The sequence below is a fragment of the Scomber scombrus genome, chromosome 1 (assembly GCF_963691925.1).
Source record: "Scomber scombrus chromosome 1, fScoSco1.1, whole genome shotgun sequence".
In the NCBI taxonomy this organism is placed as follows: Eukaryota; Metazoa; Chordata; class Actinopteri; order Scombriformes; family Scombridae; genus Scomber; species Scomber scombrus.
Genome location: NC_084970.1, coordinates 28,763,754 through 28,786,060, shown reverse-complemented (window position 1 = coordinate 28,786,060; position 22,307 = coordinate 28,763,754). Strand labels below are relative to the sequence as shown.

The window sequence follows — 22,307 nt, the reverse complement described above, 5'->3', positions numbered from 1 at the left end:
TTTGTCTTTTTGAAGTGTGTGTTTGCATCATTCATCATTTCTTGGAATAATTTGCAGATGTTTCAGATGTTTTGCTCGATAGACAAAAGCACAATTGCCGATTCCGTTACATGATTTTTGGTCGTATTTCTTTTCAGATGACTTTGTTTTGGTTTCTGGACAATGTGCAACGCCTTCATTAAGAAAGCTGCTATTATTGTTCACTGTGTAATAGATATAAAAGTTTCTTTTTCCTAATTTTCTCTGTCTTTCCACTATCTGTTTAAACTTCAACATATGACCACTGAGGTCAAATGTGATTTATGCAATAAAATGTTTACTGGGATTGAGTCACCACAGGAGACCCAGAGTGGTTGTACAGACTTTGCAATCCAAGCACAATGTGCAAACGCTACCATTTTTTAGTCCAAGCAAGAGAGTTGTTTATATACAGAGTAAATCTTTGTGCTTTAAAACTTGCTTTTTAAAAGTGTAAAAAAAAAAAAATTAAAATCATTTTTCTTAAACTCCTGGTCTCATCTCTTCTTCTCCTTCATTTAACAGAGACTCTGCAGTTTCACATCACAACAGAATTTTAATGAAGAGTCAGTCCAGACTGGTTTATTGTTTTTTATGTACATTTTAGAGCAGAAACAATTATATGATTAGGAAAATGAATATGCAGCTGTTCTTCTGATTCTTTGGTTTCAGTCATGAAGATTTCCTGCTTTTCTTTGTCTTCTTTGACATCTACTGTATAACATTACGTCTAGTTCTTACCTTATTATCTGCAAAGATAGAAAGATATATTCAGTCCATCTAACAAAGAAGGAAAAAAACACTTCAAAATTGAAATTAAATCTCTTAGGAACTGATCAAGGTCTTTGGCTGTAGGATAAATGGCTTATTTTTGAGTGTTTTGAAAGTAGAGCTCAAATCTGAAGATGAGAAGGAGGAGAATGTGATGTACCTTCCTCCTCCCTCCTCACCTTCGCTTCCCAAAGAGCCGTCGACTGGCTGTGTGTCCTTCTGATAAGCTTACTGGAACACATGGTGACCCTGGCCAGCTTCATATTGATTTTTTTTTTTTTTTTTTTTGTCACCAACTATTTTTGTTGCTTTTTCTCATGTTGATTGGCCATTTTTCAAGGATGCAGGGCCCATAACAAAAGGAAATGAATGCACTCATACAAAGAACATAAATTCCAAAACACCACATGCAGACAAACTGTCAACATTTTACATTTTTTAAATAAAACAACAAACTAAATCAGCTTGTACCCACATACTGGTTACACTCTCTACCTCTAAAAACGGAAACTATAAAATGTAGCTGCCAAGTTTACAGTATATTTTGACATACAGTATATAGCATTACATACATTGATATTGCAGAACAGAACACTTTGAATAAGAGATTTATAGAATACAAATCTGCTGGAAAATTAGCTCACACTGTAGCTCTTAAATCAGCTGAGCAGATCAATAGATTGTATACATTTCTTTAAAAAAATCGTCCCCATTAACATTTACTATCTAATATTCCTCATCTGCAGTTTCCACTTTGATTATGAGCCAACGCTTTGTTCAGAGCAAATAGTCACTTCTTTTGTGTAACTGGAATTAATCTCCAGTGAACTCTGCTGACACCGAGCGCGGAGAGCAGTCACATGGTTCAGGCCTACCACACTGTATAAAACATCTTATTATTAGTTAGTCATTCAGTCCACTGTCTTTGATATTACATTCTTGTATTTGTATATTTTACTTTCATTTATCATCATATTTTGAAAAGAGGGCTGAGTGTATTTATCCATTTCTGAAGCTCTAATTTGGATGATTCAGTGTAAATATTTGTCTGTTTCTAGCTTAACTCAGGTGGTGTTACACTTCAAATAATAGATTTTGTTTCTGCACAGCTCTTACTCTGTAGCAGTTTGTTCATATCGAATGTTCTTTCTGTGAAACTACTGAGAAGAAAAACAACCCTGATTAATAATTTATCCTAATTAGGCTATTCTGATCCAGAGAGAAGCGCAGACACCTGAGAAGGACTGTCTCTCCTGCCACCCGCTTGCATTTTTCATTCACTTCTGGCATTCACACAATCCAGCCATAATTTCTGCCTCACAGCCGCACACTTCACCCCACGCATCCCATTCCTGCTCTTTCCTCCTCTTTCTTTAACAGTAACGATATTACCGTCCCTCCTGACAGTACAGACTGTCTCCCGGTCCTGTAATTAGCCCAGCATAAACCCGATAAGCTCAGTCTCTTCACAGCCTCTGTGCCGGCCTTCCTGCCTCCTCTTCTGTCATTCAGCAGCCTTTGAGGCGGCCGTGATAACATTACAGTCAGTCCTTGGTTCTGTGGCATCCGGAGGCCAGAGGCTTTATGGTGTCCATAAATTTACCCACTTGATGAAATTAACACGCCGTTGAACTCTGAGTTATTGAATTTGTGTGTGTATTGTTTGGGGGGTCTCAAAGGAGGTGGGAGAATGTGGAGGCAGCAGAGAAAAGAAAACAGAAACACTAAACCTGCCACATCTTTATGAGCACAATCTGACAACCGAAGCACCAGAAGGATTTTTTTGTCTTTTCATGATGCTGAGTGACTTTCTTCCAAAGTTTTAATCTTTAAGCAAAAGTAAAAGAAATACACTTATTTTCTCTTGCATGAGAAGATGGATATGACTTTAATGTTTGTAATGATAAATGGGCTGCACTTGTAAGGCGCCTTTCTAGTCTTATTGACCTCTCAAAGCGATTTACAATACACGCCAACATTCACACATACACATTCACACACTGATGGCAGAGGCTGCCATACATGGTGCCAACCTGCCCATCAGGAGCAATACAACACTTCCTATCCAAAGCACCCTACAATGTTTTTATGCTCATCCATTCACACACACACACACTGATTGGCAGTCATCAGGAGTAATTTGGGGTTCAGTATCTTGCCCAAGGACCCTTTAACATGTGGACTTGAGAAGCCGGGGATCCACCACCAACCTTCTGATCTACCCACTCTTCCTCCTGAGCCACAGCCGCCCCACATATTTCATATTTGTCTGTTAAAAATGTGTTTTTCTTCTTGTTCCTTCAGTTTGATGTTTGAGCTTCACTGTGTTGAATGATGTATGTGCAGAGTTTGACACATGAAGGCGGTTGAAGTTTGAAACTTGAAGCCTCCAGTGCACTCAGAATGGACTTCATAGTGATGTAGAGAGTCATTTGTTATACTGCAAGAATTTTGAGCATTTTTTGTGGAAAAAAACATATCAGACACAAATTATTAGTCAAAGCAGAGTATCTCGGATATTTAAATGTGCTACCAAGGCTAGGAGCCAGACAGCATAGCTTAGCATTAACACTGGAATCACCTAGCTTGTCTCTGTCCAATGGTAATAAAATCTGCCTGCCAGCACTCTTTAAATCTCACTAATTAACACCTAATTTTGTTTCTTAATCCATAGAAAAAACCAAAGTGGGACAATTTGCCATTTTATAGAGGGTTATATTTCCAAGCAGTAACTTTCCCAAGTCTCTGCTTGATACCTGTTGTTAGATGAATGGTTCTTTTTACACTTTGGTGTTTAAACAAATAAAATATAAAGTGTTAATTGGTGATATATTTAACGGGCATATATAAAAGCAACCCTGGCTGAGAAATGACATGCATATGCTGCTTAATTGTTCTCCCAATTAAAGCAAACATAATCGCTGCCTGGATTATGTTCAAAGGCAGCTTATCTTTAGAATAGCACTACATAATGCTGGTTACTGCTGGCAGATATTGTACTGCAAAATCTTCCCATCTAAACCTCCAGAAGAATTAATAAACATAGCTTCCAAAAAATATCTATTCCTTTAAAACTTTCCCTCTTATTAGCTGCTCCTGAGTCCCACCTGTCTCTGATCTTCCAAATCATTTTCATACTGCTTTTCTTTGGCAATAAGGTTTCATTTGTACCTCTTATAAAACTCATTAGCCTCATCCTCTTGCTTTTAAATGATCATTACGCTGCAAGACAATAAAATAAAATGAATCTCCTGCGTCCGTTTCCAAACCAGATGATTATTGTGTTTTGGCACACTTTGGTCTGCGTGGTGCAGAGAATCAAAGACTTCTGCACTGCAATCATCAGCTTAGTCAGAGAGGACAATGGTGCTGCAGGAGAACAATGAGGAGACAGCAGCAGTAGGAGGCAGAGTAAACAGAAGAATGATATGAAGATGTAGAGGAGACAAAGCAAATCTGTGGTGGGGAAATGTCTCGATTGAGCAAAGGAGGAATAGAAAGTCTGAAATTCAACAGAGAACAAGAGCGCCTGGAGTCGACAACTATTAATAATATATGAGGGGGCGTCTGCCACACACACTGCTCATTTGGAGACACAAACTGCACCTCATCAACCGAAACACCAGGGAGGCACCAACACTTCGAGCAGCTGCAGCAGTCTGGTTGAGTGTCTGACGCCCATCTGTCCCTCTGTAACCTCACAGCAGAGCACAACACACAAACTCAACACATCACATCATTATTATCACGAAAAATGATAAATGTACAAGTTGTTATTAAATGAAAGGATGTAAAAAAAAAAAATTAAAAAAAAGACAATAAGTAAAGGATACGATGATTGGGCATTATTATGCTTTCATTTTAAAAATGACTGTCTACATTTACTAATGTTTTCTTATTCATGATTAAAAACATACTGTATGCAGAGGTTGAATTTAACTACTAAGTAAGTGCTTTTAGTAAGTACCTTTAAGTACTATACTTAAAGGATCGGTACACAGTTTCTCAAGTCTGTCTAAAACCAGCAGTCAGGTGTCGATATGAACACTAAGAGAGGTTTTCCTCGCTGTAATCATTCCTGTTGTTCATACTGACTATTAAAAGATCCCCTTCAAATGTGCTTTCAAAGTGATGGAGCCAAAATGCACAAATGTGTCCACACAGTCATTTTGTGCAAAAATACATTTAAAGAAGCTTATATGAGGCTTCAGCAGTCTGAATTAGTCATATGAAGTGGATATCTGCCACATTTGCAGTCTTTTAAGCATCAAATTCCCTCTTTGTGTTTCCTCGGACAGTTTCCCTGTTGAGCTGTGGTGGAAGTATAATGTGTTTTCTGTCTTCTTCTTTTTTTTGAGTGGGAGGATGGTTTTACATCAGTGTGACTATTTAATGTGTTTCCAAAATGTGTCTTTGAGAATTGTTAAGATCAAAAGTCGAGCACACTTTTAAATACTTTTTGTGCAGAAGGAGGACTGTGTAACATTATTTTACATACACTTGATTGCATTGATAAACGTAAAATACTAATCCAATGTAGTAAAACACTCACATGGGGCGTTTTTCATCATTAAAGTTAAAGTAACAGCTTGCCGAAGGGACCGCAGATGAAAATGATCTAAAATATATACCGTATATCTTTAATTATGTGTTTTATTGTTACTGTATATATTTACTTTTGCCTGCTGTGCTCTCAAGCCTGATCTTAAGCATTTTGTACAAGTGACATTTGTTATCTGCACAAATAACCAATAAAGTTGAACTTAACTTGGTGGAGGTGGAGCTCCTTTATATGCTGCTGGGTAGTTACATATTTTATTCATAAACTATTTATCTGTAAAGTAACTAAAGATGTCAAATAAATGTAGCGAAGCCAAATAAAAAGTGTAATATTCTCCCCTGAAATGTGGAGTAAAGGAAATAAAGTGATATAAAACCTCTAAATTGCACTTAAGTAAAGCTACTGCATGTAATTTAAATCTATGTATTTGTTTTGTTTTTTTAATCAAAGTATGATATCAAATGTTTAATATTTGTGGTGCAAGCATTTGGACTACTTGCAGTGAAGCTGCATCTGAAGTAAACAAAAGCATATTAAAGAAAGCAGCGTTTGCATCAGTAACTATGTCTTGATGAATGCTTAATGTGAGAAGCTTCTTAGTAGCTGTGCTGATGTTACACAAACATTGAGGGTTTGCCACAAGAGGCTCTGTTTGGCTTGCAGTGAAGGGATGGAGGAGGGGAGAGAGGATGCTTTGGCCTGGAGCGAATTTGTTTATTTTTCTCATTAACAGTCAATAAAAGAACAAACGGCTCCCTGAGACCTTTCTGCTTCTGTAGTGATGCAGTTTAATTGTTTGCGATGCTTCCAGAAACTCAGCTTTGTAGTCACTAAATAATGATTGAATTAATAAATAAAAAAGAAAACACAGACAAAGCATAACATCTGGGGACAAAGTTTAAGGACACAGAGTTCCTTTATTAAAGAAACAATATTTTAAAAACCTTTATTCAGGCTCTACTGTATTGAAATAAAGTTAAAGTAATAAATATCTTCATTATAAACAGCAGATGTACCTGTTCACACTCAAACATATGGAGCCTCTGTGTGAAAGCAGTGACACCTTGTGGTGACATGAGAAAGCACAAGACAGTGAATGCAAATATCAGCTGGAATCAGAAACAGTTACTCACAGCAAATGCACAATATGTCCTAATGGTAGAAGTTACTGCATTATAGTGCTTTAGAAACCATTTATTTCATGTTTATAAACTGTCTAAAGGCAGAATTAAAATGTTAAATGTGTTACAAAAAATATATTTTCCTCACTTACCTGTAGATGTATGCATCCATGTAGGTGGTTTTTGAGTATTTGAGGTACTTTTTATTCGCCACTGACACTTAAGCCGCCATTCAAATAGAGTAGAGATCAACTAAATTGAATTTGTAGCGTTCAAAAAATGAAAAAAGGAGAGAAAATAAAGATTTACTCACTTTGGAAAAAAGCTGACTTGACTGTGAGATGTTTTCATTGGAAACTAGTGACAGATAACTACAACTATCAAATAAATACAGTAGAGTAAAAAGTACAATATGTCCCTCTGAAATGTAGGACATGAACAAGAGGTATCGATGCTTCTAAATTGTAATTACATAAAGTATTTCTTAGTGTGAGACAGAATATGTGTTGCTGTTGATGGGAAATTGAAAAGTAAAAGAAAAAGTTTTTTAAAAAGTGTAAAAGTAGAAGAAGGCTCCAGACAGAAAAAGTACATAAAGTTAATTAAAGCTTATCGTTGACTCCTCTGGAGTTCTGAACAGCTGTGTAAGAGAAGAGGAGCGAGCTAAAGTATGAAAAAATATTATCGTTATCTGCAAATAATACACTGTGGTGTTATAATAGTGATTGTACTTGTACTCCTATCACTTCTGTCATTGTTTGCTCTACTTTTTCAGCTGTTAGATGTTAAATGTTCAAGTATTTAAAGAGTAACTTGCAACACAAAGGAAAAACAACCTCACCCAGTATTGATGCCATGCTGCATGAGGTCAGAGGTGAAACAGACTTTCAACTACTTTCAACCAGAGAGTGCTGTGAAACTTGTGAGATTAAAGATCCCCTCCAGACACATTTGAAGAAATATAAAATACTGTGCTTTGACTCATCACTTGTGTCTGATATGGTTTTTCATTTTTCAAGTTTCCTCTTTTAAAATCCATAAAATTACATCTCCTCCTTCTCCTCATTGAAAAATCCAAAATGTATGAATATGCATGTGAAAAAATACATATAAAAGTTTATCTGAAGCTTAAGGCATCAGCAGTCAGAGTTAGTCATATCAAGTGGGTATCTGCCACATTTACAGTCTTTATAGTATAAAATCCTCTCTTTGTGTTTCCCTGTTGAGCTGCAGTGGAAGTATAGTAATACAAAGAGGGACTTTGACTCTAAATAGACTAATGTTGAGAGATATCTACTTGATTTGACTACTTTGGACATATGAAGCTTCATATTGGCTTTAGATAAACTCTGAGAAAAACATGCTTCAGTGTCCATGCAGGCACCTGACTGCTGTTTTAAGACAGACTTGGAAAAATGTGAACCTGCCCTTTAACTGCTGGATTCAAGATGTCTCCTGAATGGCCCCAAACATGTTGTTGTATGTCACAAATAATGCTCGTAGGAACACAAGTTAACACATGCCACATAATCAAAACCCGGTTTAACTCTGGCAGCACATCTTTTCTGTCATTCCCTGACTCTTTCTCTTTTGGTTTCCTGTCACAACTGTCTCCAATAAGGACATTTAATGCCCCAAAAAATGCATTTATTAAAAAAATAAATAAAAAAATTGAACACACAAACTTTCCAACTTCAGCAAATGAATGTGAAAACAAACTGCACAGTGAAGCTCAAACATCCTACTGAAGGAACAAAAACTACAAAAATACATGTTTAACTCTAAAAACTGTAGTTATCAACTTGACAGGACTGATGAAACTGAATCAAATGTTTAACTTCTGAAATATTTTAACAGCTCTGATGGAGCTCAAGATTCATCAAGAGGATAGCTGCTTTACTCTTAATTAACAATTTCACTGTGTGTACCTGGACTGTGTGTGTGTGTGTGTGTGTGTGTGTGTGTGTGTGTGTGTGTGTGTGTGTGTGTGTGTGTGTGTGTGTGTGTGTGTGTGTGTGTGTGTGTGTGTGTGTGTGTGTGTGTGTGTGTGTGTCCTTCCGGATGAATAGAAGAACACAGAGCATGAATTAACATTAGATCCTGACTGAACCTGTCTGCGCATCAGGAGATTTATACAATCAATAAAGTTACGCTGTGCTCATGCGTAAATGCCAACTTATCATTCTGCTGTAGGTATTTGATAAACCCAAACATTTTTGGCGAGGGTGTGTTTAATAGTCAGCACCCCTGCACCCTCAACTGAAACCATGATGTCGCAGCTATGAGTTTATGAACCACATTCACAGTTAAATGTGTATTTTCCCCACAAAATCAGGGATGGAAAATTAGGATGCTTTTCATCAGAGTGGTATGGACAGTTTTCTTGATTCGGGTTTAGAGTGTAAGGATGCAGTTTCGTGTAAAATGTGCAGATTTGGTCTATTATGAATGCACCAGATATGTAATATGCAATTTCTATGTGAGCACCTCTGCTGTCTGGGTTTAGTTGCCACTTTGTGCAGTAAAATAGTTCATAGCAGAAGAGAGTTGGTCTTAACGCTGCAAACATACTGTATTTCAGGCTGAGTAAAAGTTGCTTTTTGTCTGTACTGTTGTGTCCAGCCTTTATATTCATGTTAAAGCAGTGTTTTACTGTTTTTTGCGATTATAATGCAGAATATTGCAAAGTAAACATGTCACTCGTTTTTCAATTTGCATGTGTTTGTTCTTTTTCCTTCTTTTAACTTTCTTGAGTCAGTTTTTTGGGGAAAAAGATGACCTACCCACTATTGTATTGACCCACCCAAAATACAATTTCTGCCTGTGCCACTGCCTACAAATAACTTTGTTGTTGTCATTTGACCTTGTTTTCTTTATCCTCTCACCCTCTTAGAGCGTAACCCTCAGCATTTGACTTTGTGTATTTTTTTCTCCACTACGAATGTTGATGACTTACATATTAACTTGCATATTAACTGTACTGACTTGCAGCCAAACCAAACTGACTTCCAGACAGAAATGTCGATCTCCTGTGTTTTGTTTTCTCCTCCTCAACCTGCTGTGTTGCTGTGACTCTGATTGCAGCTCTGCCCCTCTGAGAGAAGAAAGCAGAATGAGATCCCAAGGTGCTCCGCAGTGGTATGTGCATTAGTTCATCACAGTGAGCTGTTGTGATTGCAGCTTAAACACAGCGTGGTGGATTTAAAGGAACACAGTGATCATATGTGTGCACTTTTTAACAAATCTAGTATTGAATTATTCAAAAGGACTAGGAATCTGACCTGAATATACTGTAGATTATGCATTAAAACCTGAAAAAACTGAGTTTGCCATCATACCTTTGTGATAAAGCATTAACTCAGCTTTTTTTTTTGTTCAAACCTAAGCAAACATTTTGTTACAGATTACTGATTACCATAAAACAAAAGAGCCCTTATATATTTACTCCAAAGTGAAAACATATCACACTAACAACATTTAATTGATTGTTTCTCATTTTCTTTGTTAACACGAGCAAACTATCAAACAAATCACAAATGATACCTCCAACTTTCCATGTTTTAATTCTGCTGTGGCAGTGAGACATGTTTGCTTTCATTGCTTCACAGTTTGAACAAGATAACAGGCCCGGGGAGCTCTGGGTGGCTGGCTGGGCTCGCCCGTCTTTCCTTGGGTGTGACAACCGCTGTCGGTGTGAGGGCAGATGGTGACATGTCAGTTCACAAGCAGACGAGCAAGAAAGCGGCATGAAAGGAACTCTGTTGACTTTTCTGCCGGTGCGGCTCACACCCTTCATTCATGATGTTAGCCTTATCAAGACCAGCTGAAATTCAAATTGCACTTTTGTGTTCAGAGCTGAGCTGAGCTGAGCTGCTGCACCCACTCTTAGTTTTTTGCAGGCAAATGCCAAAAAAATATTAGCTCCATACAGACTTAATGTCAATCACAGCTGTTTTGTTTGAAGGGAGAATTTTTTCACTGAAACCTGCCTGACTGGCTTGACAGACATCTGTTTGTGACAGTGTGGCGCAACTGCAAAAAGGAGAGCATTGTTTTTGAAACGGCAGACCTTTCAAATGAATGCTAAGATGTTTTGATTGAGGAGCCATGACTTTGAGCTAATCTTGAAAAACGTGTCTTCCATTACAGCACAAACTTCGACTGACTGCTTGTGTTGAAGCAGCAACTCAGTGTGTGTGTATATGTGTGTATGTGAGTATACACCTGTGAAAAGGGAGGTGGTGGAGGGAGAGGAGGAGGAGGAGGAGGAGGAGGAGAAGGAGTGGCACAGGTACACTGGATATTCTCGCTGGGTTTGAAGAGGGAGGAGAACCTTTGAGACAGCATGGCAACACAAACCTTATAAAAATAGAGGCACACCCAGCTGGTGGCTTCAGTTCAGCTCACTGGAGACCGCAGCAGCAGCACCTTTGCAGTAGTCATGCTCAGCCTCATCAAATTCCCACGAGTCTTCAGCATCAATCAAGTGCCCAAAGTAAGTCCAACTTCACTGTATGTTTACATTTTGTTTCACACAGTCAGATTGAGTTGGAGTTGATTTAGAGGGTGGGGTTGTGGTGTCCCTGGTTATTTTAAAGAACACTTAAATCCAAAAGTTTTTATTTTGCTCACAGTCTCCTTATCTACACATTTCTTATTTCACCACATAATATAAACACGCTTGATTTCTCAGTTCTACCTGTGAGTGAATTGCTGAGACTGAAAAACCCTGAACTGAACTTGTTTGTTTGCAAGTGATGCATTTTTTGGATACCTAGCCTCTGCTTCAGCTGAGTTTGAATGTTTTTATTTAAAGTTGCCTTGGTTGAAGGAGGATATATGAATGTAATGTATCAACACATTCAGAAAAACTCCTAACAAGCAGTCTTGTTATTGCCTTACTGTGGCTTAAATCACCACTGTGTGATTTTTCTTTGTCACGTTTCATTTTAAAGCTTTTTGGAGAAGAGATGGAAGTACCCCCTGTTTTACATTTAAAAAACATAATGTTTATCAACAGAAATATTTGTTCTTCTTTCTGATACCTGTAATCATCTTGTGAACCCTCTCAGATTTAACTTGGGTTGACTCGGGGTGTCCTAATCTGCCAGTTTGGGAATCCCTGTCTTAAATGAACACTGAGGGCTTTTCAAGCTGCTCAAAGACACTTTAGATAACAAGTTAAAAAGATCCTAAACAACACTGTACTTGCTAGATGATATTTTATACACAGATATTAAGTCCATTTAGAATATTGCAGGTTTTTTAAACTTGTTACACATTGTTTAAAAGACTTTCAAAAGACTAAAATCTAGCATATTCAAACTGATAACTGGTCTAACCAAAAGTTTTCCTTCTCGAGGTTTTCCATGAAGACAGCATCATCTCCGGCTACCGCCACCCTCGCAGCTCGGCCACTGACTGCATCCTGAGCCTCTTCCAGCTGACCAATGAGACGCTAAATATCTGGACTCACTTCCTGCCGACCTGGTAAAGCATACCTACACAATTCTTCACTATGTTAAGATTCCTAAATATGTGCTGCTGGTACAATGACAACACACCTGTCACACCTCAGGGCTTTTGCAAACAGTTTTGACTGCACCCTGATTTATGTTTATGGTAACGTGTGGTTTGGTACACACCGTTTTTTATTTATTTACAGCTCATGAGTTTATTTGCTTACAATCTTATGAGGAAAATGGTTATAATCATACCCACCACAATTGACTCCCTACAGTTTGCAACTAGCACAATCTTTTGCTAGATTTCTGCATAACAGTTTTTGAAGTGCTGTGTTTATGATAACCAGGAAGCTTTCATTGCTGTTTGTTAAAATTAATATTGTAGAACCTGTAAAACCTGTAGCTAAGAGAGTAATCCAGATGTTTTCTTACATGATTTCATTCTGTAGTTTTAGAAACTCACATTTTCTGCATGTTTGTCTAGTATCACATTAAGAGAGATGATTTGTAATATCAGTAATGGCACATTATTAACAAAGGCTAACTGACTGAACTGCGTCTATATATGTGACCATAGATGCACTCTCCAATTAATAAATAAATGTCAGCAGACAAATGGGTTTTACATTATAATGAAGCTGTTGTAGATACTGTGACCTGTCAGTATCAGTTTGAATTGACTTGAGTAATATGAGGAGGATCACACGTACAGTACAGACAGGTTTGTTTGGAAGTCATACATCCCAGCAACCACACAGGTCAAATACATCTCCTGCAGTCTCACAGCGCGGCTCTGTCGGAGGTCTTTCATGTGTGACAAGCCTGAAGCTTAACAGGACTCCTGTGGTTCAGCTGCATTTGTAGTTTTTCAATACAATTACTCAACTTTGTCAAACACACCCTAAAAAAAAACATATTTTGTTTGGCTAAGCCAGTTTACTACTTTAACAAAAGTGAGTGAAGTCTTAGTTTAATTTGTAATCTACAGCTGTGATTTATTACAAAGTCAGAAAGCTGTGCTAACCATTTACGCCTTTTTAAAACATTGTGTAATTAAAGTGAATTCAGGTGATGGACGGTGTGCAGGATTCTTTGGTTTTCTTTTCAAGAGTTTTTGACCAGTTTCTCTTTTTTAACTTTGCAGTGTAAACTCAGGTCTATATGTTTGTTTTAATTCTTTTAATTCATTTAAGAATAGTATTGATTTATTATGCTGTTAAGGACTTTATTTGAGGAGGGAAAAATTTGCATTTAAGCTCCATATCTGTTCAACTGCCAACCATTTGTGTTTGTGAAGAACACATTTATAATGGTTACAAGTTGTGGAATTAAAACAGTCTTAAAATTAAAACATTAAACTTTAGTTTCTGGTAGGTGTATAGGAGCTAAGTGTTTATTTTGTTATCTACTTTAGATTTATAGGTTTTGTATAAACTTTGAAAGTCAAAATCTTCAGCTTTCATCAGTGGGCCAAATACTTTCCTGGAGGGCCAGATTTGGCTCATGGGCCGCTATTCGCCTACCACTGTCTTATGGTGTGTGTTTTGAAGTTTGAATTTAGAGCTTATAGTGTACAACATAATGAATGTGGCTGCTTAAAATTCTGCAGACTAGTTGGGCAGCGTCATGCATGGGGGAATCAAATCTGAACATGCTTTGCAAACTGGAAATCAAGTCCAAACAATATCACTTAAAACTTTGTCTACTTTAAAACTTTTATTTCACCAAAACAAAATAATTCCCCTAAATAATAACTGTTGGTTTTATAAGCCTAACAAAAAAACAAACAAACAATCAGAGTTACTACAGAGGATACTGCTCCCATCAGCCACTCTGCACTTCCTCCCTGCAGAGATGGCAGTTGCTTTGACTGCAGGTTCCAGGGAGAAAATATGTGTGTGTGTGTGTGTGTGTGTGTGTGTGTGTGTGTGTGTGTGTGTGTGTGTGTGTGTGTGTGTGTGTGTGTGTGTGTGTGTGTGTGTGTGTGTGTGTGTGTGTGTGTGTGTGTGTGGGAGGTGAGAACATACAAAGGTCACATGAGCGTTTGGTGTCATGGGGCTCGGAGTAGAACTACAGGCCCACTGCTAATGAGCAGATCTGTGCTCAAGGCTTTCATATGAGTTGCCACAATTAGCTAACTGCTCAGTGACGGGGAAAAGCACAGATAAGGTTGATTTGTTAATGAGGTGCACCGAGACCTGGAAACAGTGGCCACGATACACAAATCGGCAAACCTCCTGATAAGATAAAGCTTTTTGAATAGAACTATGAGCTATTACTCAATGGACACATGCTGACAAATACATGATTAAGTGAGTGAAAATGTACATGTTACCTTATCATAAACCTCTCCGCCTGCTTCTGGCTCTGGCAGGGAAAGTAAACCCTGTTTGTGTCCTTTAGCAGTCCTCTTTGATACGTTTTTAAATAGCTCATTCGATGTCTTCCTGTCAGGTATTATAAAGTGGGAAAAGAGATATAAATATCACAGTGTAGCTATTCTGTTAAGGTCTGCCAGAGAAGGTAATTCAACTCTTGTGTATTTTTGACTACTTTTGCTTCTCAATGACTACTTGTTCCTTACTACCAACAACAGGCCTACCGTACAGTATAGTGTTTTGCTTCTTTATCCACCCGTCAAATTAATTATACCATTTTTAAAATAGAAATATCAGCTTTGTTATGTTGCTGTGTTTGCACGGCTGTCACTATCAGACAGGATACAGTGTTTGTGTGCGTGAGAGATAAGATGCTGCAGAGGTTGTGTAGATGTCGTTACTTTAACTATACGTTACTTTTGCTCGACCACACCGTGACATACACCTGCCCTAAACTTCACATTACCTAGGTTGAGTGCTGCAGAGAGGAAAATCTCTGCTCAGGGCCACCAAAAACTTAGTAGCAACCCACTTACATGCAAATGACCTGAACTGGAATGAGTTGTTTGACTATTGTATTTACTATATTTCTCCAATCATTTATTCAGAGTTTTCCCAATATTTCACCTCTTTGTATGTGCAGATACTCATTTGCTGCTGTATTATTTTTTGTGTTGGTAGCTTGACTGCTGATATGATAAAGACACTCCTTGTAACTGAATCCAATTGTTTTAGCCTTTTTACTCGCTGACTGAACTTCACTCTGTTCTTGTTGCTGTAAATAAGTCAGCACACTGCATCCACTCTGATCCAATAGACATAATATAAGTTGTTGCTCCTGGCAGGTACTTCCTATGGAAACTAGTAACAGTGGTGCTGATGCAGACGGCATGGCAGGACTCCTTCACCTGGCCTCTGGTGATTTTCCTCGTCTCCTGCTGCATTTATCCGCTGGCATCCAGCTGTGCTCACACCTTCAGCACCATGTCAGCTCGGGCACGCCACATCTGCTTCTTTTTTGACTATGGCGCCCTCAGTTTCTACAGCCTGGGTAAGTCTGTGTGGTTTCCTGGTTTTTACTGGTATGTTTTGTGTTACTGAATTTTCTGTAACTTAACGGCTATTTAAGTAACTCAACCACAAAGAGGTTATGAGAAAGACTTGCATGATGTATGAAATTCAGATCATTTTTAAAGAGGCATGAGGATGTCATTTTAGAGATGACAGTTTATCATGTCGAGATAAAAATGAGATCATATCATGACACAGCGACAGAAATACTACAACATACTTCACATCTCAACATGAATGAGTCATTCATACTCAGACACGTATGCAGTCTAATCCATCCAATTACAGAGGCCTAATTGATCTCTGTTGTTATTTTTGAAGCCGTACTGACAGGTGTTATATATTCTGATTTCCTGATGTACGCAAATGGTGGTGGATAAAATATCAGATCTCTATAGACAAAATTGATAAAAACATACAGGATTGAAAGTCTAAAGTTTGCTCTGTTGTGTCCTCCTTCAGGGTCAGCAATCACTTACTCAGCCTATGTTTTCCCGGACAAGTGGGGGAACAGCCTCTTCCACCGGTGCTACATCCCCATTGCTGTGCTCAACACGGTTGTGTGCACCGCCCTGGCCTGCTACTCCAGGTATCATCAGAAAGTTTATGTTCTCTTTTAAAAAGCATGCTGCTATACTAAACATTATATGCTGTGGTGCTGCATGCATGACAACAGGGTAGCATTAACTAGCTCCAGTTTAGAGACTCAGAGCCAAGCATTCTTTGTTTTGAGGGATAAATCCCTGCAAATCTTTAAAGAATCCAGAAGTGTGACTGATCTCATAGATTTGTGATGGGCACTTCTGTATTGAATTGTAATGTGTTACATACGTAAATCCTGCAAAACAGCCTGATCACAGTGTTTGGTAAGCTATAGGTGCAATCAAAGGAACGGTTTTCTAAATAGAAAGGTTTTGTCCGTGCATCTTCCAGCAATATGCAGCTGAATCAGGAGCTTCTCAGGTCAACGGCAAACTTCAGACAGAAAAGACTGGAGCACAATGATTAATATCCAGCTTTTAACAGTGCAAACTCTGTAGTAATGACACAGTAGTGTTGAAACATGAGTCTGTTTGCACTATTAAAGGCTGGAAAATCAATCACTGTGCTTCAGTACTTTCTCTTAGCAGGAATAGTTTTAGTCAGAATTGGAATTATTTAATGACCCAATTAAATAAAATAACCTTCGTCATGTAATATAAAACATTGATCCAACTCTTGTATTTACATTAAACACATTGTTAGAGCTATTATTTCTTCATGTACTGAAATAATGTTGGCTTGATATAGCAACCTAATTATTGTTCTTTCACTCATCTCTCCTCATTGCTAAGGCTTGGCTTACCATTTCTGCAATATAATCATGACATCGTGAAAAGGTAAAGACAACGCTTTGCTAAAAATCTGCTCTTCCTCTTTATTGCTTCATTCTGTGTCTGTGTGTCTGAATGTATTTGTATTGTGTCAAAATGATGGTAGCCATGGATAAATGTAATTTTATTCTTCAAAAATGTGATTATCCTGCAAGAATATTCATTTTTGCAGACAATCTTTATCCAGAGTATGTTGTTCAGTAACATTTCAACATAAAAAATTGAGCAACACAGCTTGAAAGAATTGGGTGTTTCCTCACTGTGATACAAAAGATACCAACCCTAAACAGTGATTAACTTTAACCACAGTTTCAGCTGGGCAGGTTAGCGGGGCTGAAAAAAAACAGTGGCAAAACATGTTTTGCGGCCTCATGACGAGCTGACTTAACTGCATGAAACTCATATGTGGTTACTTTGTTTTGTATGTATTGTTGCTTCTATCAAGGTGTGCTACTCAGAAGAGATGTCAGGTCACATGAGTCATAAAACTGATTTAGAAAATGTCACAAATTTAATCAAATTGATTCTTTCTTTCTGATTTAAAACTTTTTGATTTAAATTTATAAAGTAAATCCGATTTTTACAAACTGATTTCTGCAGTTATGCAGCAAAGTAGACTGTAGCCACACCAATTTCTATACAGATACGGCTTTTAATACCAGTTTAATTCTTAAACTAGTTTGATATGATTGTATTAAATTACAGTTATACATTTCTACAGTAGGATGTTACAAGGAGTGCACGAAGTAAACACATACCGTACATAGCTTCCTCCAAAGCCATAACATGGTCTGACCATGAGAAATACTTTTTTAATAACTGTTGTTTGCCTTTTTTTTTAAATAACTTCATTTTTCATTTCAGATTCCCTGAGTACCAGAGTCCAAAGTTCAGCAAAGTCCTCCGTGTCTTTGCATTCGCCTACCCCTACCTGTTTGACAACATTCCGCTCTTCTACAGGGTAGGGTCACATTTGGGCATTGAGGGTGTGTGTGTGTGTGTGTGTGTGTGTGTGTGTGTGTGTGTGTGTGTGTGTGTGTGTGTGTGTGTGTGTGTGTGTGTGTGTGTGTGTGTGTGTGTGTGTGTGTGTGTGTGTGTGTGTGTGTGTGTGTGTGTGTAAGGAGGATTGTTGTTGTTTTTGGGTGATTTTAAAACACAAATCTGGCAGTAACTCTTTTTTACCAATAAGTAGATCAAAATCTGATATTTTTTTAGGGGTCGATCATTGGCTCCGGTGCTCAGTTTATCAAATGCGCTTTGTAGATGTTACACAGGTTAAGGTATGATGTGTGTATGAATCTAGTCCTGTTGAAGTGGTTTTACTTGTTCTGTCTCTGTAGGACGTGAATGTGGTGGACGATTAGACAATACTCAAAAAACTAAACAGTTCATGCATTAAGGGCTCTTCACCAGAAATAGTCACAAAATGGTAGCTACATGATAATTCCATTTCTGTATATATATAACATTTAAAACACTAACAGTTTATTGAAAGAAAAAGTCAGTTTTCCTGTAGTTTTGGATACAGAGCTGTTGAGCACTGTGCTGGGGACACAGCTTGTGCTTTTATGGTTCGACACACCTGACACATAAGGTGACAACCAGCCAAACACTGAGTGTTTCTTCCTGTCATGTAAAAAATATTTCTAAAGTCTTTTAACTGGAAATAAAAAAAACATCAAACATTAAACACGAGTTAAATCACCACCTGCCTGAAAGTCGAGAAGTGCAGATAAAAGCTGCCTTCAAAACATTTTATTTATTTATTATACCATAAAAGAAATTAATAATGTTATCCAAGAAGGTGATCTGCAGTGTTTGATGAATAAACATGACATTTTAAAAGCTTTACAAAACAATAGCCAATTTTTAATTAATTATTAATTAAATCTAAGTGTTTGGACTTCTCTTGTGTATGTATATGGTGATGATTTTGGCCTTTAAAAAAAGATAAAAGTCTCATCATGCCCAGATGCTTTTGGGTTAAGGTGCCAACATAAGCTGTAATCTCCATTAATCAAATCTGGCCACTTACCTTTGTTGCATCTCTTATATTTTAACATTTCTCTTGAGAAATGTGTTGGGTTTTTATTTTATTTTATTTTATGTTGATTCATGCAGAGAAATTTTTCTTGAGCATTGGATGTTCTGCATCCTGCTTCAAGTTTTACACAGTCACCTTTGGGACTACAAGCACAGTCTTATGTGACAAAACCACCCAGCAGCTCCACTGACAGATGCTTAATAAACGCCTCATTAATAAATCTGAAAGTGATAAATGTGGCTTCCTGTTATGTGAACAATGTCGACAGCTTTGTAATCTGGTGAATCTGCTCTGTGTGTGATGTTTCTGCAGGTGTTCCTGTGTGTAGGGGAGGGCTGTACAGACAATGATACCAACATCCTCCACTACTATCACATCGCACTGGCTTCCCTCACAGGCTTTCTGTTCGCCACACATTTACCTGAGCGGCTGGCACCTGGCAGCTTTGACTACATAGGTAAGACTGATCTGAGGAGTACTCTCATTTACTGTTTTCATCAGTTTGTAAAGCATCACTTGGTCTGTCCAGTGAGCCAAACAGACGCTGACTGTCTCACACTTTAGACTCCTGACTGCAGGTGAGAAGTGCTTAGACTGTGAAAGATATTTCAGCTCTAATTTCACACATTTCACCATGTGTACTGATAAATACATCTATTTCTGTGTTACACTTTTGTTTTTTATCCACTTTTAACCTTGTTTATTCATTGGACCAGCTTCCCAACTTTTGCATTTTTAAATAGTTGTGTTTTTTTCTAATTTTATGAAGCACTTAACGTATTTAAATGGTTTCTAGCCTTAAAAATAAGTAAATTAAAATGTAATAATGGCCATTACAGATTTCAAATTTTCATTTATCTTAATTAGTCAATTAATCAATTGAAAGAAAAAGAATTGTCAACAGTTTTCATAATCGATTTATAATTTTAAGTTATTTCTAAAACAAAAATGACACAAAACATTTTCAGTTCATTACGGTTTCTCAGATAAGATAGCTTGCTGTTTTTCTGTTGTAAAGTGATCACGTTTGGGTTTTGGACAGCTGGTCAGAGTAAAAAAAATCATTAAACATTAACTTGGACTCCGCAAAATTGTGATTAACCTTTTTTTCTGTTTTTTTCTTTGACATTTTATAATAATTTATATAAACCATTTATAAATGGTCAAGCCAAATAACAGTTAACAGACTAATTGAGTGTGAAAATAAGCCTCAGTGGCATTTTCTTTATGCAGCAGTTTAAGCATATCTAAAAAGACTCTACAGAGACAACAAACTAATCAATGATTAATGTTAGAACAGACTGAAGTATTGAGCAATGAAAAGCAGTACACAGAGAATAGTACATTAGAGAGAGACTCAGGTATTATAAGGTACCCAGCACTAACTTTATTACATACAAGGAATGAACACCTTTTAAGTTTTGAACAGAACAAGTCAAACTGCTGAAAGATGAGATTACATTTTTTTATCAGTTGAAAACAAACCATATGAGTGGATTGATTGAAAAGGTTTCCAGTTCAGTGCATTTATGTGCACAACGGGGAAGATGGAAATGTTTCTGTTGCTCAGATGCCAGATTTCGATTTCAGTCTGCTACAAATCAATCTAATTCTCAACCAGTGGAAAACACTGAGTTCACATTAACACATAAAAAAATATATTCTCATTTGTGTTAAACATTGTGAAATGATGCTAATGCTTAACCACCAAGAGTTTTGCATTCTGTTAAAACCAGATGGCAATGTGACTCATTTTGCTCAGTAGTGAAGACAATGAATTCACTATTCTCCATCACTGTGCTTCCTGAGCTCAAACATGACTCGATTGCTCCCTCTGCAGGTCACAGCCATCAACTCTTCCACGTGTGCGGCATCTTAGGCACCCACTTCCAGATGAAGGCTATTGAGCAGGACATGGTGACACGACGCCCCTGGCTCCTCCAACACTCCATTCCCATCACCTTTGCCAACTCAATGGGCGCAACACTGTTTTGTGTGGTGCTCAATTTGAGTATCATCATCCTTTTCAGTCTGCCTCTCCTTTCAGCTCCAATCTGCCAAGAGAAGAAACATGATAAGCATCCAAAGACAGCATCAGCCAAGGCCTACGCCTGCTGCTAAACCTTGGGCTTCAGAGATCACAGCTTAGATCCAAGCTGGTCAAAAAAAGACAAAAGAGTGTAAAAAATGCATTATGTATGGGTGATATCAAACATTTTGTGAGCTGAGGGGAGCTGATATAATGTTTAAGTGATTCATAACTTGCAGTCTACACTAAACTCATGGTGGTGTTTGGCCTTCAGACATCACTGTGATAGCTGCTTTTAGATGTGACGGTAATCTGAAAAAAAGGGTATGGGTTCGTGCAAACACACAATGGAAATATAACAAAATATTTGTTACCATAATATGTAATAAATCTAAATGTTTCTTAGGAAACTTGTTCCTTCAAAAGCTACAAATGTAGCAGGTTAGCTACATTGCAAAAATATTTATCGACAGATTTTTCTTGTGCTGATTTCTCTGATTTCCACACACGTGGGGCATGAAGAGTTTGTAGAACTGCAGGGAATAAAAACAATGTGAAACCTTTTATATTTATAATGTCTGTGCTGGTAAACAGCATGTTGGATTGTACTGACATGTTGATGAAGAATTAAAACCAGTGTGACTGCACACAAATAAAACATGTCAATACACAAGAGACAGTTTTGACAAGGGAGGAAAAATGTTTTGCTCTTGAGTTTAAGTTACAACTTATTAAAAATGTTATTCCGTTAAAATATGTCATATATAATATTTTCTGATTTATTTCCCTCATATGATTGCTGTTTTTTATTCCAGTGGGCCTGTATGACATTGTCACATTGTTTCTTTGATGCATAACTGGAAGTATTTATATACAATTTTTATTTATTATGAATTTTTCAAATAAACTATAAACCAAACTTGCATGTGTGTGATTTTGATTCCAAATAGGAGTGACGTAGGTAACTTATCCAGTAAATTGTTACCTAGTTTTGGTCAATATAGCACCAAAACAACACTGGGTTAATGTTACCCAGAAAGCCACTCAATACAGGTGGTTGTTTTGCCTTTTTAATTTATTTAAAATAATCTACTCTGCTGTTATTAAACTTACAGGTGGTGGTTTGTTATTGATTGTTAGTAAATTGTGGTTCTTACATTTGTGACAGTTTTTAGCTTAAGCCTGTGTTGTGTAACACTGAGTCAAAATAATACATTAAAATAAGTATCTTTATTGATCCCTCTCCCACTCCCACTAAAAAAGACTGATGCTGTCCTTACTATATAAATCCCAGGAACATTGCACACATATAATCTCAGCAACTTTTGCACTGCTGTGTAAATTTTGAATTTCTCCCAAGGGGGATCAATAAAGAAACATCTTATCGAAACTTAAATATTATTAAGAAAATTAATATAATTGGGTCTCATAGAATTTGCCAAAAGTTATGAACAGTCATTTTCTAGTATTACAAAC

The 22,307-nt window shown here is 37.4% G+C and overlaps 1 protein-coding gene across 1 annotated transcript; it reads left to right on the top strand.

Moving 5' to 3' along the window:
* Nucleotides 1–10,912: 10,912 nt before the first annotated feature.
* paqr5b (progestin and adipoQ receptor family member Vb) lies at nucleotides 10,913–20,923 on the top strand. Its single transcript, XM_062433105.1, has 8 exons — nucleotides 10,913–10,966; nucleotides 11,834–11,961; nucleotides 15,160–15,365; nucleotides 15,848–15,974; nucleotides 16,720–16,764; nucleotides 17,623–17,719; nucleotides 19,115–19,259; nucleotides 20,643–20,923. The coding sequence occupies exons 1-8, from the start codon at nucleotides 10,913–10,915 to the stop codon at nucleotides 20,921–20,923; spliced, it is 1,083 nt and encodes a 360-aa protein (XP_062289089.1).
* Nucleotides 20,924–22,307: the final 1,384 nt, after the last annotated feature.